At 38.4% G+C, this 17079-nt stretch overlaps 2 protein-coding genes across 7 annotated transcripts; one reads left to right on the top strand and one right to left on the bottom strand.

Moving 5' to 3' along the window:
• The first annotated feature begins 1158 nt into the window (after positions 1 to 1158).
• LOC119694704 (putative nuclease HARBI1) lies at positions 1159 to 3434 on the top strand. The gene is made up of 3 exons (XM_048628292.1): positions 1159 to 2011; positions 2085 to 2469; positions 2561 to 3434. Exons 1-3 carry the CDS (start codon positions 1838 to 1840, stop codon positions 2689 to 2691), a joined length of 690 nt encoding a protein of 229 aa, XP_048484249.1. The 5' UTR covers positions 1159 to 1837; the 3' UTR covers positions 2692 to 3434.
• LOC105386764 lies at positions 2889 to 9017 on the bottom strand. 6 transcript variants are annotated; one of them, XM_038109434.2, is made up of 6 exons: positions 8721 to 9017; positions 8457 to 8566; positions 7956 to 8190; positions 7782 to 7844; positions 3268 to 3351; positions 2889 to 3086 (listed from the first exon to the last, which is right to left on the bottom strand). In XM_038109434.2, exons 1-6 carry the CDS (start codon positions 8811 to 8813, stop codon positions 2889 to 2891), a joined length of 783 nt encoding a protein of 260 aa, XP_037965362.1. In that variant the 5' UTR covers positions 8814 to 9017. The 6 variants fall into 6 exon arrangements, with proteins under 6 accessions (XP_037965362.1, XP_037965361.1, XP_037965363.1 ...); XM_038109433.2 differs by having other exon boundaries at positions 7782 to 8190; XM_038109435.2 differs by lacking the exon at positions 8457 to 8566 and having other exon boundaries at positions 7782 to 8190.
• Positions 9018 to 17079: the final 8062 nt, after the last annotated feature.

Here is a 17079-nt window from a genome sequence, read left to right as displayed (position 1 = left end):
GACCGGAGATATTATGACGGGGTTGAACTCGAGTAGCATGTAGTATGTCCTCAGGCCCCAGGGATACACCAGCGTGATTAGCTATTTGTATAGCTACGTGTGATAGGTTCTCATTTTTTATCTCCGGTAGCCCAGATATCTCGATATTGTCCAGTCGGTCACGTTGTTGTTGATTATTGAGCTCCATTTTTAGATCTGTTACTTGCATCCGTAACTCAGAAATTTCTTCAGAGTTTGTTTCAATTGACTTAAATCCGCTTTGGGCCGTTTTAATCCATTTATCAACGTCATCATATTGTTTAGATGTGAATTCCATGGAAATTTTCAAATCATTGATATCAACCTGCATTTCCGTTTGTTTATCCTGTATTTTTTGCATAGACGAGTTGAGTTCTGTTTTGAAATCGGAAAGTCCACTGGAAAAAGAGTTGAGTTCGGCCTTCACCATATCTTGCATGTTGTTTTGGATCGCGGCCATATTGCTTTCAATTTCAAGCTTCAAATTAGATATTTTCGATAGCAATTTTTCGGACAAGTTCTCGAAGGCAAACATAATATCATCTGCTGGTTGCTTTCGCTTCCTGGTTGACGAGTCGAAATCTGCAGTGATATCAGGGTTGGAGGTGGAAGTCCCCTTTTGCGGCGAACGTAATCCAAGCATTGTTTATTGTAGGTTAGTTAACCACTTTCACTCTTAAACAGGGTGTGGAACCACAATTATTTAGTTATTCGTTCACAAATCACTCTGGTTGCACAAAATATGAATAAACCTCGTATAAAATTGTTTACGATTTATCGAGCGAACAATTATGCACTTTAACCTCTAGGTGAATGAGTTGAAAATTGATTGCACGCACTGGGATGGTATGGTACGCGACTTCAAGCGACGATCGGCAAAACCGGAGTGAATATGTGCAGAAAATGTTGTTTTATAATAATATTCGGTTTTTAATAAATAAAGACGTAATTGCGTTTTTCTGTAAGACAAAAAATAATCATATTTTATTAACAAAACATTATAACGGTCTTATTCATAAAAAGTTACGGGAGACCTATAGGCCTGCTATAAGCAAATGTCAAAAAAACTTTATTCATAAACGATCAATAGCGCTAAAGAACACTCCAACTGATTCGTAAAACCTTGATAATAATATGTTAAAGTTGGCTGGACCCTACTATACACCTTCCGTAAACCTCCTCTTGTACAAAAACATGGCGGACGGTCAACAGCTGTTCTATTTTATTGACAATTTGACATTGACAATTCATAATTTTGAGGTTATATAGGAATTCAAAATTGTGCCTTGCCATTGCCTTGCATTGTTTGTTGTTAATATTTTGCTGAAAATAAGTTGCTATGGAAGCCGTGCAAGCAATAGCTGCTATTGATATGGTGGAAAATTTGCCTAGAAGGCGTATTAAATTGTACAATGCCAGAGCAGACCCTTTTTCTTTGCCTGATGTGGAGTTCAGGAGTCGGTACCGGTTCCAAAAAGATACAATGAACTATATCATTGATTTAGTCCGTGATGACATAGTAGTGGATCAAAGGGGCTGCGGAACAACCCCAGAACTGCAAGTACTGACTGCAATTAGATGTTGGGGTCGTCGAGAGGAGATTATAATACATAATTAAAAAATATATTACAAGTTCAATAGATATCAGTGCTACGCCTTTATTCCTTTCACAATACATTACCTTTTTTAGTTAATAAATTAATGTTTTTAGGTACAAGATGATGCTGGGGAGCTGCATGGCTTATCTCAGCCAACCGTGAGTCGCATCTGTGCCAGAGTGGCTCGTGCTCTTGCGCGACACTCTGCCACGTTTATAAAAATGCCAGAAACTGTGCCTCAACAAGAGGCAACTATAAGGCAGTTTCATGAAATTAGAAATTTTCCAACTGTCATTGGGTGCATCGACTGTACCCATATCAGAATAAGGAAATATGGAAGTGATGCAGCACAATACTACATAAATAGAAAGGGATATTATTCATTAAATGTACAGGTCTGTATTTTTTGTGTAAATTATATTTGCTGGGATATTTAAAATATGCTAATCAAATATAATTGTATGACAGGTTGTTTGTGATGCCACTCTACAAATTATGGATTTGGTGGCTAGATGGAGAGGCAGTACACACGACTCTCGCATATTCACGGAGTCCTCCATCAAGCAAAGATTTGAAAGGAGAGAATTTAGGGGCAGGCTCTTAGGGGACTCTGGGTATAGGTTGGAGCCGTACCTATTTACCCCAATTACAAGACCGCAGAATGTTGCAGAGGAGCACTACAGTGAGGCCCATATTTCCACACGGAACACAATTGAACGCTGTTTTGGTGTATGGAAACAACGCTTCCAATGCCTATTGCACGGGATGTCGGTGAAAATGGAAAATATCAAGCCAACAATCGTAGCTCTGGCTATACTTCATAATATTGCGATTAAGCGAGAAGGCCAGATAGGTACTATTTTATTTTATTTATAACATGATGACTACACCTTACCCATTTTACACAATGTTTACCCATTTTAAATATACAAAATTAATTACAGATTTTGATGCGGAGGAGCAGCTACATCATCCAGCACTGCCAGAAGAGGATGCCCACATTGAGGGAGGCCACAGGGCCAACATTAATAATGCATTTTTAAGAGCATTTGTTGCTCGTCATTTTAATAATTAAAAGGTTAGACTAAGGTAGGTACTTTTACTGCCTTAATGTCCTTTGAAAATACTCTTGTTGGAAGTTGGAATTAATCTAAATTCAAAACTATGCACATGCACATACTTTAGATTCCCAAAAGTCATTAAGGAAATATTAGCACTACTGTACACCAGGAAGGTTTAATTTTGTTTCCCTAATTTTATACTGAATGCTATTTATTTATTTGTTTTGCTTTTGTAAAATTCTATCTTATGTTTCAGTAGCTCTTTTTCCAGCAACAAAACTTCATATTTTAGATCTTCATTTTTCATCTGTTTGGCATGAAGCTCTTGCCTACATTTAATTTCATTGTTTGCTATCAGGGTGGCTGGTAATCCTGCAGCATCGTCATTATTCTTCTGCTTCTTTATAATCTGAAATGAATATTTATAATAATCAATAATGAAACACACAATGGTGCAGTGGTAGGGCAATCGGCTGACTAATTCAGCCCTGGGTTTGATTCTCAGGTATGCTTCACCAGGGGTGCTTTTTCTAATATATCCATTACTTTCCATTACTTTGGGACTAACATAACAGCAGCGAAAAATTTACCTTTTTTCTTTTTTTCAGAGGTGTGGAAGCAGCAGCTACTATTTCTACTGCTTCTGTAGGAGCTGAAGTTGCAAGTGGTACCTCCTGAAATAATAGTGATATTATGTGATATATTATTATAATAGTTATGTTATAATATAAATAATAAAGTTGTGTGTTATATTTTACATTCTACCATATTTTTTTGCATAACCCCTTAAAAACAAAGGGACTTTGCTGTGTACATATTATAATATAATAATAATAATAATAATTTATTTATTTTTCAACCAACATGGATCAAAGTGTTAGTAATACATGTACAAGAACAATCACACGACTAAGACATCTATTGTTAGTATAAAAATAGGAACTAATAAACAAAACACGCAACATAAAGTACTTAACTAAGTATGTAAAATTTACATTCCCGGCTTAACCACCAAAACATGAATCATGCAACAATGGTTCATGTACTGGAGATCAAACCGGTTTGCAAATAATGCGAGGATGGTGTTGGCGCTGGCCCGCACCCTGCGCACCAGCGACGTGCAGCGCTTGCGCATGGTCGCGTGGAAGCAGTCCACCCTCGCGGCGGCGAACATGCCCGAGGCGCTGCAGAACCGGGGCAGCCCCATCAGCACCCTGAACGCATTATTGTATTGGACGCGCAGGGCGTTGTAGGCTCTTTGTGTGTGATTCACCCACAGACTGCTCGTATAGAAGGAAGAACAGTAAGCTCTAAAAAGAGTGATCTTCACTTCTGCTGAGCAACGAGCGAATCTGCGGGCTATCATGTTAGCTCGTACTGACAACGCCCTGCGCTCCCGTTCAATGTCTGCATTGTCTTTCAGGTCGGCGGTTATCACATGACCCAGGTATTTAAATTGCTCCACAATTTTAAGTGGTGAGCCATTTAGTTTTATGGGTGGTACACACGATGGAGCCTTACTACCAACCCGAAACACCATGCATTCACTTTTAGACACATTATATTTTAAGCCGTGGCTGGATGCGTATCGCTCACAAATGCCTAATAGTTTGGTTATACCACAGACCGATGCACTCAGCAGGACCATATCGTCTGCGTAACTTATATTATTGATACAAACATTATCAATATGGCAGCCTACTCTGGTTTCACTGAGCTCCTTTATCAGCGCATTAACGTACAGGTTGAAGAGCTTCGGAGAGGTCAACCCCCCCTGCCTCACCCCGCACTCCAACCTGTACGGCTCGGATAAGGCGTTCGACCATCGTACTACGTTTATCTGACTTTGATACCAGCATTTAAAGATATTATTTAATTCTGGTGGCATCTCAGCCTCCGACAACTTTTGCCACAATATATCGTAGCTAACGAGGTCAAACGCCTTCGATAAATCGAGGAAACACGCGTAAATGGGTGTTCGTCTGCTTGTATAGTACTTGACAGTTTGCTTTAAACATAGAATCGCTGATTCGGTAGAAAGCCCCTGTTTAAAACCAAACTGGTTGTCATGGATGTTTAGGTACTTATCTAGTTCTGAATTGAGCAAACTGTCAAGCACTTTAGCTACAATAGTGGCCAGTGAGATCGGCCTGTAGTTATTTTTGTCGCACTTATCACCCGTTTTATTTTTCACAATTGGGACCACCACGGTCTTCAACATTTCGGCGGGCAAGTATGAATGTGCTATACATAAATTATATAGCATAGCCAAGGTTCTAGGTAGATGTGGGCCGGCGTGTTGAAGGTGCTCGATGCTAAGACCGTCGTGGCCGGGGGATTTACCCCTAGACATAGACTTTATTGCCATGCAAACCTCTTTAGCTGTAAATCTAGTTGTAATCCCCCGACCACCAGGTCCAGTGTCGCTATCCTGCGATGGTCCCAATGGTGATTTTACTGCAAAATGATCTTTGAACATGTCAGCTATACATTTATGATCATTTATACCCTCGACACTCACCGGGAGACCCGGCTTACAATTTAACCTGTTGGTGGACTTCCAAAAGTTACGAAAATCATGGTTAAAATGGTGTTTCGCTAGAATATCCATTTCTATTTTCTGTTCGTTATCTTGACACCATTTAAGACGCGATTTAAAAACTTTACGACTGTCATACATTTCTTTATATACTTGGCCGGCTTTAGGTTTCCCACACCATGCCCACAGCTGAAACTTACACCGGGCCTCGCGATGAGCCGAGCTAACATGCTTATTCCATCCAGCCACCGGCTTTTTCTTTCTCACAGATTTAAATGTGTAACACTTACTAGCCGCCCTGCTCATACAAAGTGTTATGTCGCTATATAACTTATCAATGATAACCATATGATCAACATTCTTACAAGTACATTTACAACAATCAGAACACTCCGTAGGAAAGTCTATGTTACTTAATGTACTGTGACATTCATTATAATATAAATCCATTTGTTCGGGCTTCCTTTCACCCCATATTACAGTATTAATTATTTTGGAGCTGTCACAGGACAATTTCGACCTAATTACATTTAAGTTACATTCTATTATCAAAGGGAAATGATCGGACCACATAACGTCATATTTAACATACACATGAACAATAGAAGGCAACGCGGCTTGAGTAACCACACAGTGATCCAACCACCGTCGTGTCCCGTGGGCTTCACTTACAAACGTGTATGTACCCGATTGTAGCCCTAATTTCGCCACATCGGCACAGGACCATTTTACATCCTCACAAAAACTAACTAGTTCGTTATAAAACAGTTCGGTAGGATGAGCGTTAAAGTCACCGAGAATGTACACTGATTCTATGTCCTGACTGTTAACAATAGCACTCACCGAGCTGAGGCAGTCTGTAAAATCCATCAAGTTATCCAATTTATCCGTAGGCGCATACACACTAAACACTAAGAACGACCTTTGGCCCACACTCACTTTAATAGCACACACTCTCGGATTGGAACATTGCACAACCGACACATTCTGGAACACCGTGCGGTTCCACAGCAGCGCGACGCCGCCGTGCGGGCGCCCGCGCAGCAGGCCGGCCGCCGCGTCCACCGCCGACGTGCCCGTGCTCTCGAACTCCTGGGAGACGCTGCTGAGGAACGCCAGCTCGTCTGGCATCAGCCACGTTTCTTGCAGTGCAATAATGTCAGATGTTTGACACAGCCATCTAATACTTTCAACTGACCTTTTGACATTTTTACAGTTGAAGCTAACAAACTTATACAAGGAACTATGCATTAGGTTTTTGTACTAGGCCGCTGGTGCTACCACCATTCGCATCCTTCGGCTTAAAATGCACAAACCTTCGAAATATAATACCCTTAGGCCATATATTTTCATTTAAAAATAAAGGCAACTTGTGCTCTGGTACGAAGAACTTGTATGCATTATGATCTGCCTTCCTTTTCATATAGATTTTTTCCAACGACACACATTCTTGGGTTTTTAACTTAATATAGTCGACCATGTGAGGTACTGTTGTCTCTTTATGTACGTTTGTTATGAACACAGGAACACTTCGATCCGCTGCTTTGAAATTATTATTTGATTCACAGGCAGCCGTCCCCATCAATCCAGAATATTGATATGATGATTTCTTTTTTCTATAAGAAACCGTTTGCCAATCATCTTGTTTATTTACAAGTTTTTCATTCATTTTAGCGCTCGCCTCAAAACCTTTATCGGCACAGCTGATTTCGCATGACGTCACCGTAGGCGGTTTATCGCACCGAGCAAACTCGCTGCGCATACCCTCCGCCGCGTCATTACTAATATTTCTGTAGCTCAATTTATGTGTCGATTTTGTATTATCGACGGCTACGGTATGTTGTTCAGAAATATTGCTATTAGGCGAAGAATCTTTCATTGCCTTTGTAGATGTCGGTGTTTTCGTTATTGTGTCCAGTGAATCATTTACTGACGCAATATCACACTGGGATAAACCTATCGGTCCACTATCCAAACACCATGCACCACGTCTAGTGTTTACACTACAAATTGGAAGAAGTGGCGAATTATTTTTTACTTGTAGCTCTGATTTGAATTCTTGCAGCTGAGTAGAAGTAACATAGGTTTCCTTTATGTTATTTATTTCTGCTTGGAGACGTACAATATCTTTTAATAGTTGAGTACAATCCAGGTGATCAAAAGTCACCGGTGGCAGCTTCTCCAGCTCGCGGGAAACGAAAACAGGCATCACCTCCGCGGGAACAGACTTAAAAAGTGACATAATGTCTTCCAGGTCACGGTGTCCTTTTCCTTCTTTCTTCCGTTGTATTTTTCGTTTCGTCGTTGGGACGGCGTCAAAAAGTAACGACTTGGACTTTTGAATTTCGTCATTACTAAAAGCCGATGTACAAATCCGCAACAATGTATCCTCATCAATCACTGAAATTTTATTCTGGATGTAGGATAACAATTCGTTTATCACTAGATTACACGTATTACACTTTAACGTACTCGTCGACATTGTTTTATTTATTTTCGATAACGATTATGTGACACTTAATTATGAGTAAGATAACAAGGAAAACATTGAAAATATTTACTAACCTCAATTGCATCAGTTGTAGTAATGGCATGTTCATCCAATATGTTAACTTGGACTGTCTCATACTGAAAATGATAGTAAAAAACATTTGTATTAATTATACAAGGTGGGCCAAAAGTAGGCCTCTGACTAGGCTTAACAGCTGCTGCCGAACCAAGCAAGCAAAAACTCAATACCTGATGTAAAAAGTCAGAGTCTCCTTCACACGTGTCCACTGTAAACTCGTGTGGGAGCCAACTTTCTATGTCATCGGGATCACATTGTTCCGATGGAGGAGGTGGACCGCCTCCAGTCTTTAACATTTCCCTTCTCACGTTCCCCTTTTTCTTCTTCTCATCCATTTTTTGGCCAGTCCACTGAGTTTTAAGCTGTGCAAGCTTGCGAGGGCTGCCCTTACACATACTATTAAAACTGAAAAAAAATATCATTATAAATTGATGATGATGATTTCGTCCATAATGGTAGGTAGGTAGTTTATTTTGTAATATGTAGGTAATTATATAATTAAAGATTTCCTAAGCCACGTCTTTTACATAATATTATAAGCAGCAGTAGTCGCCGTAGCTGTATCGGCTAGGATGAAATCCTAGCGAATACTACCATTATATAATGTATCATTCAGTACATAAGAGGTAGAGTATTGAACATGCTCAGCAATAATAAAGACACTTAGGAACCTTAGCATCAAATCAGCCCAAGCGTTTAGCTTCTTAGCATTAGTGTTGGTGTCGGTGTTTTTGTTTTCAAGCGCATGCACACGCTCCTTCACCAATTCCCTCAGTAAAATCTATTCATAAACAGAAAACAAATCTATTAAAATTGCAGGTAAGTAGGAGTATGTATTAAATACACTACCTAATAGTAAATCGAAATGAAAAAATGGTTACTCCTACGCTACGTCGGTAACGAACTTACGACTAATTAATAAGTTGCCTACTAACCTTGTCTTCCTCCACCCAATTTTCACTCCTTGCTCTCTTTTTACCCGACAGCGTAGAGGTAGTAGGAGGGTTATTTAAGTCTTTTTGCTCCATGTTTGCTTCACAAGGTAACTGTGCACATATAAAATAACCTAAAAAATTGAATTTTCCGAATAGGTAGCAGTAGCATAGAGAAAAGGAAAAGAACACTAGGTAGGTTTGATTGATAAATGAAATGAATGAAAGTTTTCGCTATTTTTGTTTATGGTTTCGTCAGACCGACAACTTAATAAGTTAAATGTCAAAATGATTGGTCTGTGAAATCTTTTAGCATCACTATAGTTACTGAAGGTTTACGGAACGATTATGAATAGAGATTTTTGTGAAACCTCAAATAGGCTTAAAGTGTTCCGTAACTATTGAGCTCAGTAAACGTACTTTAAGGTTTTTTTATGAATAAGACCGTAAGTTTACAATGCAATGTAATTCCACTAATCACTACTAAACACATTAATAACTTACCTGTAAGACAAAAAAACAACATTTAAAGCCTCTATTTAAGGTTGCATCTGACTTATTGAAACGTTTAATTTTTACTAATGTCCAATTTGATATTGAATTATCCTATACCTATTATTAAATTTATCTATTCTGGCTCGACTTGCTTTTTGAAGATTTTGTCTAACCCTTTCTCTTACATGATTCACATTTTAATCTTCTCCCGCTTTATCAATCATTTTAACGAAACTAATTTCCGTTTTATTTCCGTACATTATTTCACAGGGTGTGTAACCTGTACTTTCATGATATGTGTTGTTATATAAATTTTCTAACTTCGGCAATACTGACACCCATCCACAATGATTATTCCTACAATAAGTTCGGAAAAGTCGCCCCAATTCTTTGTTCACCCTTTCAGTAGTGTTCGGTCGCGGATTCCTGCCTGTCGTGTATAACACTTTTACCCCATGTTTCGCCATATTGTCTTGCCATTGCTTGCTAGCAAACTGTGAGCCATTGTCTGATAACACTGCTTTGGGTTTTATTATGTCAAAAAACTTCTTTGTTTTACACCAAACTGATAAAGCAGTTATAATAATAATAATAATAAATATTTATTTGATAAACAGTTTAGTTTGTTACACAAAATTCTTAACTAGTTGATTAATACTAAAGTAATATGTAAGAATGTGTTATAAACATAGCATCTGATGCTGAACTAGGTTTATGGCCTGTATTTCAGCATTCAGCGCCTCTATCCTCAGTAATCTTAAATAATATTAGACATCTGTTAACGCAAAGTAGAGAAACGTAACGAACATAAACATGATTTGATTAAGCTTAATGGACAACATTTCATTTTCTTTACCCTATATTTTTATTAGTTATTCGAAAAGTTTATAGAAAATTAGTGGACCCGTATTTTTTTATTTTGTATATACATAATTTTTTGCATGTTATTTTTAACTTTAAAGTTAATTATTTTAAAACCGGAAGTGACGTCACATATTATGCTCAATTTTTATTTTTGTCTATTGCCCGAGTCTCGAAAAAAAACATAAATGACACTGACAAGTGACATTTAAACTTTGTTTACATGCCAACCAACAAATGGGTCATTTTCAAATGACCTTGATATTTCTAATGATGGAAAGTACGTACTTATCATGTAAAAAAATAATCAGAAGCATTTTTTCAGCTGTGTAGGCGGTGGCATGCTCTGGGACATATTATATAGAGGTCATCTCTTAATAATAAATAAAAAAAATAGTCAGAAAGTGTCAGAACAGAATTAATGAAAATGACCCACATAAACAACAACGTCACGATAAAACGTCAACGTCAATCAAAAATGAAAGTGACAGTTACTTTGTTTTTAAATCTATAGACTTTGATCATGAAAATGTATCGCACCTGATGCATGACGTCATCAGCACTTTTTACTATTTTATGATTTTCTCAAAAATGATACATCCAAAAAATGCATAAACATTTTTTTTGTGGCCTTTAGAGCTAAATCTCGAAATGGTTTTCGATTTATAGCAGCTTTACTTTTTTGAAATGTTGTCCATTACCTAGTTAAATAATTAATTCCTATAAATATATTAATAAAATAAGTATGTGGTGAGTCCTCTCGATGTGTAAATAAGTAAGTGTGTGAGTGTGTGTGAGAGGGTGTGTAATAGTTAAAGATGTGGATTCCTGTATTTACCTAGTTTATTATTAATTATAAAACGATTGTTAAGTCGTGTTTATTGTTGAATAACCAATAAGTCTTCAGTCTCGTCATAAGTTAGACTCTGTATCCAAGGAGTTATAGTTTTTTTAACAGCTATAATATTCATTGGGTAGATATTAAGAATTTTATTAATTTTATTGTATATATGTGTACCTAGAAAATTGAAAAATCTGTGAATGAACATAGTCTTGGGTTTGAAAGAGCTTCTGCATACCGTAAACCACCTACGCCTCGAGAGGATTTTAGGATTGTATTGCAACATTGAGTGTTGTTTCAGTATAATACTACACAAAAACAGCTGCCGTACAGTAAAAACCTGACAATATTCATAGAGAAGCTTGGTTGGATAGATAATCGGTTTAAAACTGCAGATCTTAAGTATAGCTCTTTGCGATACTTCCAGCTGTTTGAGTGTAGTTTTAGGTGCACCTCCCCAAGAAGAAATGCAGTATGAAATCAGTGACTGACAGAGGGCATAATAAATCTGCTTCAGCGTATGACGAGGAACCACATGTCTCAAGTTTTTAAAGACATATATAAGTTTTCTCACTTTTTTGCTTAAATTAAAAATATGTTGCTTGAAGCTTAGGTTACTATCAATGATAACGCCCAAATATTTGATGAATGATACGCGTTCTAAAGGTTTGCATTGGCAATTATAATCGGAAGATGGGTCGCTCTGACAGTCATGTGCAATTAATTTAAGGTCTTGTGAACAATTTCGTATTGAAAAAGCTAAATACTTAGTTTTTTCGCTGTTTAGGGTGAGGATGTTATCTTTTAGCCAATTCCTAACTGTATTTAGACCATTTTGTGCAAGTAGGTATGTCTCATTCCATGCTTTAGCGGTGAAGATAAGAGCAGTATCATCTGCGTAAGAAATGATTTTGCCATGAAATGAGTCAAGGCATAGGAGATCATTAATGTATATGAGAAAAAGGGTAGGCCCCAAGATACTACCTTGCGGGACACCATACGTCACGGAAAGATTGGTACTAGTGTGAGATCCTACCTTAACACATTGTGATCTACCTGTTAAGTAATCAGAAAATAGGGCTAGCTGCGTACCTCTGACACCTATTTTCTGCAATTTATAGATAAGGATAGGGACAGACACCGTATCAAAGGCCTTGGCCAAATCTAAAAATATTGCAATGCATTTTTTACCCTCGTCTAATTTCTGTGCTATAAAATTTGTGAGAGTACTTACAGCATCATCCGTAGATTTGCCTTTCCTAAAACCAAACTGATTATCTGATATAATGTTTTTGTCCTCTAGGTATTTAATTAGTCTCGAATTTATAATTTTTTCCAATAATTTTGATATAGATGGTAAGATCGATATTGGCCTGTAGTTTAAAATATGGTTTCTGTCACCTCCCTTATGTATTGGGGAAATTTGGGACCTTTTTAAGGCATATGGGAATATTCCATTTGCTAAGCACATATTAAATATGTATGTAAGGTGTGGCACAAGTTGATGTCTAAAATCCTTTAATAATTTATTAGTAATACCATCATGTCCTACTGAGCATTTATTTTTAAGCGTTAGTATTAAACTATTAACTTCCTCTTCATCTGTGTCAATTAGTACAAATGAGTCGTTAGGAGATAATATAGTAGATTTTTTTATATTATTGATATGGGGTTGTGAAGATGTGATTTTGTTTGCCAATGTTTCACCCACAGAAGAAAAGTATTTATTAATGTAATCAACAGATTTCTGGGGATTATCTTTAAGTGTCAGTAACTCCTTAGGAAAATTTATAACTTTAGATGTATTTGTAATATTCTTAATGGTATCCCACAGCTGTTTACTATCGTTACCTGCCTTTTGAATAAGTTCTCTTTCGTAACTACGTTTAACTTTTTTTAGAATTTTACAGCAGAAATTTCTATAACGGATATACGTTGATTTTATAATTAAGTCATCTGGACTGGCTTTAGATTTTTTATGTAGCTTGTCTCTGTTTCGCATACAGCGTAACAGCCCAGGCGTGATCCACGGTTTAATTATCTTTTTACGACATGATAAGGGAACTATTGCGGTGTTATTTTCCAGAGCCGTTTTTAATGAATTAATGAAACAATCCATAGCTGCATTGCATTCCGTGAGATTATAAAGATGGTCGAAATTGATTTTGTTAATGGAGTCGCTCAGTCCTTCTTGGTCAATAACAAGGCGGTTTGAGGATGCATAGTGTCGGGATTGTGGCTTTTTCAAACATAGAATGACGGTTTTGTGATCCGTAATAGTAGATTGTGGGACTATAGTGATGGATGGAAAAGTAGATTTCAGAAGCGCATGATCTATACATGTCCCACTATCATCGCGAGTAACTAAATAGTGGGTAGGTGACAGCCCATGATACGCCGTAAGTGTCAGATATTGTTCAACGGAGGAATTTGGACTTTCTGCGATTAGGTCAAGGTTAAGGTCACCGACCAGGGATATATTTTTGAAATTTGATATTTTTTCCAATGTTTGGTTGAGCGAGAGCAAAAACGGGCTTACATTTTTATATGAAGGTGAACGATAAACCGCTAATATTGCTGTGTCATTGCGTTCAATTTTTATTAGTAGGCTGTTACAGTTTTGAAGTAGCGGTTCTTCAACGGTAAAGGATAGTTCATCCTTAATATAGATAATAACTCCATCATTTTGCAGTGGATTGTTTGTGCTTGCGAAGGAACAATATCCATTAATAGTAGGTATAGAAGTGACACATGACAACCAACACTCTGTTAGGATAAGTATATCACATTCAATTCCTAGTCTGATTAAAAATATATCAAAATCTGCAAAGTTTTTGTTTATACTCCTAATGTTTTGAGTTAAAACCGATAGCGTTACTTGTGATGGATATATTTTTTTACATTGTTCGACATCGCATTCACATGATTCCGTTATAGAGCAGTCATCAATATCATTGGAAACTTTATATATATTTATAACTGTTTACAATGCGGTATAAGTGATCCTGTTGATTGATTTTTGTAGTAGGTATATATAAATACGGCAATAGCTAAGATGTAGTTACGCTTTATGGAGCTGAGGTGTACTTTATTGCAAGAATCCACTCTGAGTATTTGTTTGTATGTGTAAAGTGTCAATTGTTTTGTGAAAAAGAAGTAATTATGAGTTACATATTTTAAATCATGCATAAGAATGAAAAAAGTACAATGTATCAGTAGATCAATGACATAATAAGTATAGCACTCTAGGACCGCTCTAAAAAACTATTCTTCCGTAGGTTTTCAATATCTGTTTCCGAGGCAATTTTCATATGTGGAGACTTTTCATCTTTCCTTAGGTATATAATACCATGTGAAGACCAGCAGAATGCATAGTTGTGTTGTTTCTGAAAAGATCTCGCCAGGTAGAAGAGTCTTTGAGCCCGTGTTGTAAGTAATTCTGATATAAAAACTGGTTTTACGGGTCCCTGTATCAAAAAGTGTCCAGTGTTCAGTTTTTCACCGATTTTCTTAGTTTTATTAAAGGCTTTCACGTTTTCTAGGACAGTTTCCTTTTGAATCACTGTTTTGAATTCGACAAGAATTGGATTTGAGGCATCTTTTGACCTAATTCTGTAAATATCCTTCACACAGCTCTGATTCATGTCTACGTTAATGGAGTTTCCAAAATTTTGTATTAGACTACAAAGATCCTTTTTTGTTTCACCAGTTTTTTTGGGGAGGTTTCGTATTTCGATTCCCGTAGATTTCGACTTGCGCTCGAGGTACTCAATTTTATCTTCAAGGAAGTATATTGCCTCTTTATCTTTCTTCCTTTCCGACTCAAGCTCAGAAATCTTAACCAGAAACTCATCATATTTGCTTGACATCAGTTCTACGCTGAGAGTTAATTCATTATTTTGTTCTTTCAAGTTTGATATGGTCGTTTGTAGACGCTCAAAACGCGCATCTTGATCTCGCGCAAAAGCATTGAACATTTCCTTCATGACGTCAATGATGTTTGAGTCAGAATGATCGAACTTCCTCTTTTTTCTCTCGGTTACCGTGTCCAACAAGAGCCGGAGATCCGGTGCAGAGTCATAGTGTTGGACGCTTATACTCGCTGGGGGGTCGCAACTTTCACGCTCCGCAGCGCCTTGGTTAGCGGGCTGAGGCGGCGCGGGAAGCGACCGCGGTGGGGATCTATTTATTGGCATGTCGATGTCGCTAAACAAATCAACCGAAAAGTACCAGGGATGTAGATAGCCAGAAGAGTTCGATCAACGCACGTGTCAATGTAATATGGTCGCGATCGACGATTTCATACGTTTTTGCTTTCCGTCCACCGTACTAAGACCTCTCACCGGTGCTGTGATTCGTCTCTGTCTGTTGCGTGTGATTTTTACTAATTGTGTTTCACTTACGCACAAAAAACAGGATCGAAGTGTAGTACTATGCCCGTTGATGACAATACTTGTATGAATGAACAGCGCGAACTCCGTTTCTGACCACTCTTGTTATTTTATGGTCTCCTATTATATCACTTAGAATTAATTTACGAAAACTTTGATTTTTCTAATAATATTTAAATAAAGGTTTCCCTAAAAAGCGACTGAACTGATCAGAGATCCGAGGGGAAGGGAGTTGCCTTTCTTTTATTCTGAGGGTTGATTCAATAGCTTTGTAACTGGCTGGAATTTTACAGTAGGTAAATATGTGTGTACACTTGACTTCTACACAATACTTATAACGCTCTTACTTCTCTTCCATACTTATTTTATTCATAATAATTAAAAGACATAGAAAAACATAATTAGATATACAAAATTATACAAATAGCCCGCCCCAGGACGCACCCGACCCAAAGGTTCCCATCACGCTGGCAGCATTACCGCGCTGCACTGCGAGGGAGATCCTCTGCATCAAGTACGACCCAGAGCGCTTGTCATGTCCTCGATCTCTAAGACGACGCCCTAACTCTTTTATAAATGCCCTGCCCTGTGTCCCCAGTCCCCAGACCCCAGTTGTCTCTGTGGGCGACTTCAAATATTTTATCGGTCAGAAAAGGTGTAATGCAACCGCGCAATAGATAAGGATGACGCAGGCCCATGAGTGCGAAAGAGACAGCGCACTGGCGCACGCCCGCCGGGTGTGAAGAAGACGGCACGACTCACTAGCCCCGCGCCCGCGCAGGGCGACCGCAGCCGCCAGCCGGCAGTCCAAATACACACTCCACGCGAAACGCACGTTCGTTTGCGCCCCGCTCTCGCTTGCTTACGCCGCGTAAATAATATCGCTTTCCGCTTGTGCTATTTCTCCTTCTATCGCTATCTTGTGTTAAATACTTACTTGCTTCTGACTGTAATTACTGTGCCTGTAAATAAACCACCTTCAACTTACCAAGGTGTTATAATTTTCACCGCTACAACCCAGCTGCACTATACCTACATACCTAGAAGACACTTACACTGGTGACCCCATCGAACACAATGACAAGCAGACAAGTGAGAACGAGCGACGACAATGTGGCCGAGCCCCGTGAACGCGGGCCATCTCCGCAATATCACGACGTCGAGAACATTCCAGCAGCGCCATCGCGCGTTTCCACTGCACCGACGGCAACCGACGTTTATCGTGTCGGAGTTAAGGTACCACCGTTCTATGCAGAAAAAACCTATGATTTGGTTCAAACAACTGTAAAAGGTCAATTTAAACTGGCTGGCATAAAATCGGACGAGACAAAATTTTATCATGCAACTACTTACCTGGAACCTCCGTACGTCGACATTGTTGATGACCTCATAGAGAACCCTCCAGAGAAAGATATGTATGAAACATTCAAGGAAGAATTAATAAAACGCCTTACGAAGTCGAAAGAGAAGAAGATTCTACAGCTCCTTATGCATGAAGAACTGGGAGATAGAAAACCTACTCAATTTCTCAGACATCTGCAAAACTTAGCTGGACCCAACGTCCCTGACGACTTCATAAAAACGGTTTGGTCAAGCCGCCTACCGAACAGCACGCAAACCATACTCGCCGCACAACCGTCTACTACACTGAAGATACTGGCAGATATAGCGGACAGAGTTCATGACGTGGTTCCTATACAAACACCATACCGGCAAGTAGCTTCTACCTCAAGAATGGACGAAATGCCTTACCATCAAGTGGCTTCTGCTTCTT

This window comes from Plutella xylostella, chromosome 20 (genome assembly GCF_932276165.1).
Source record: "Plutella xylostella chromosome 20, ilPluXylo3.1, whole genome shotgun sequence".
NCBI classification, from domain to species: domain Eukaryota; kingdom Metazoa; phylum Arthropoda; class Insecta; order Lepidoptera; family Plutellidae; genus Plutella; species Plutella xylostella.
This window is presented reverse-complemented; position numbering and strand designations above follow the sequence as displayed.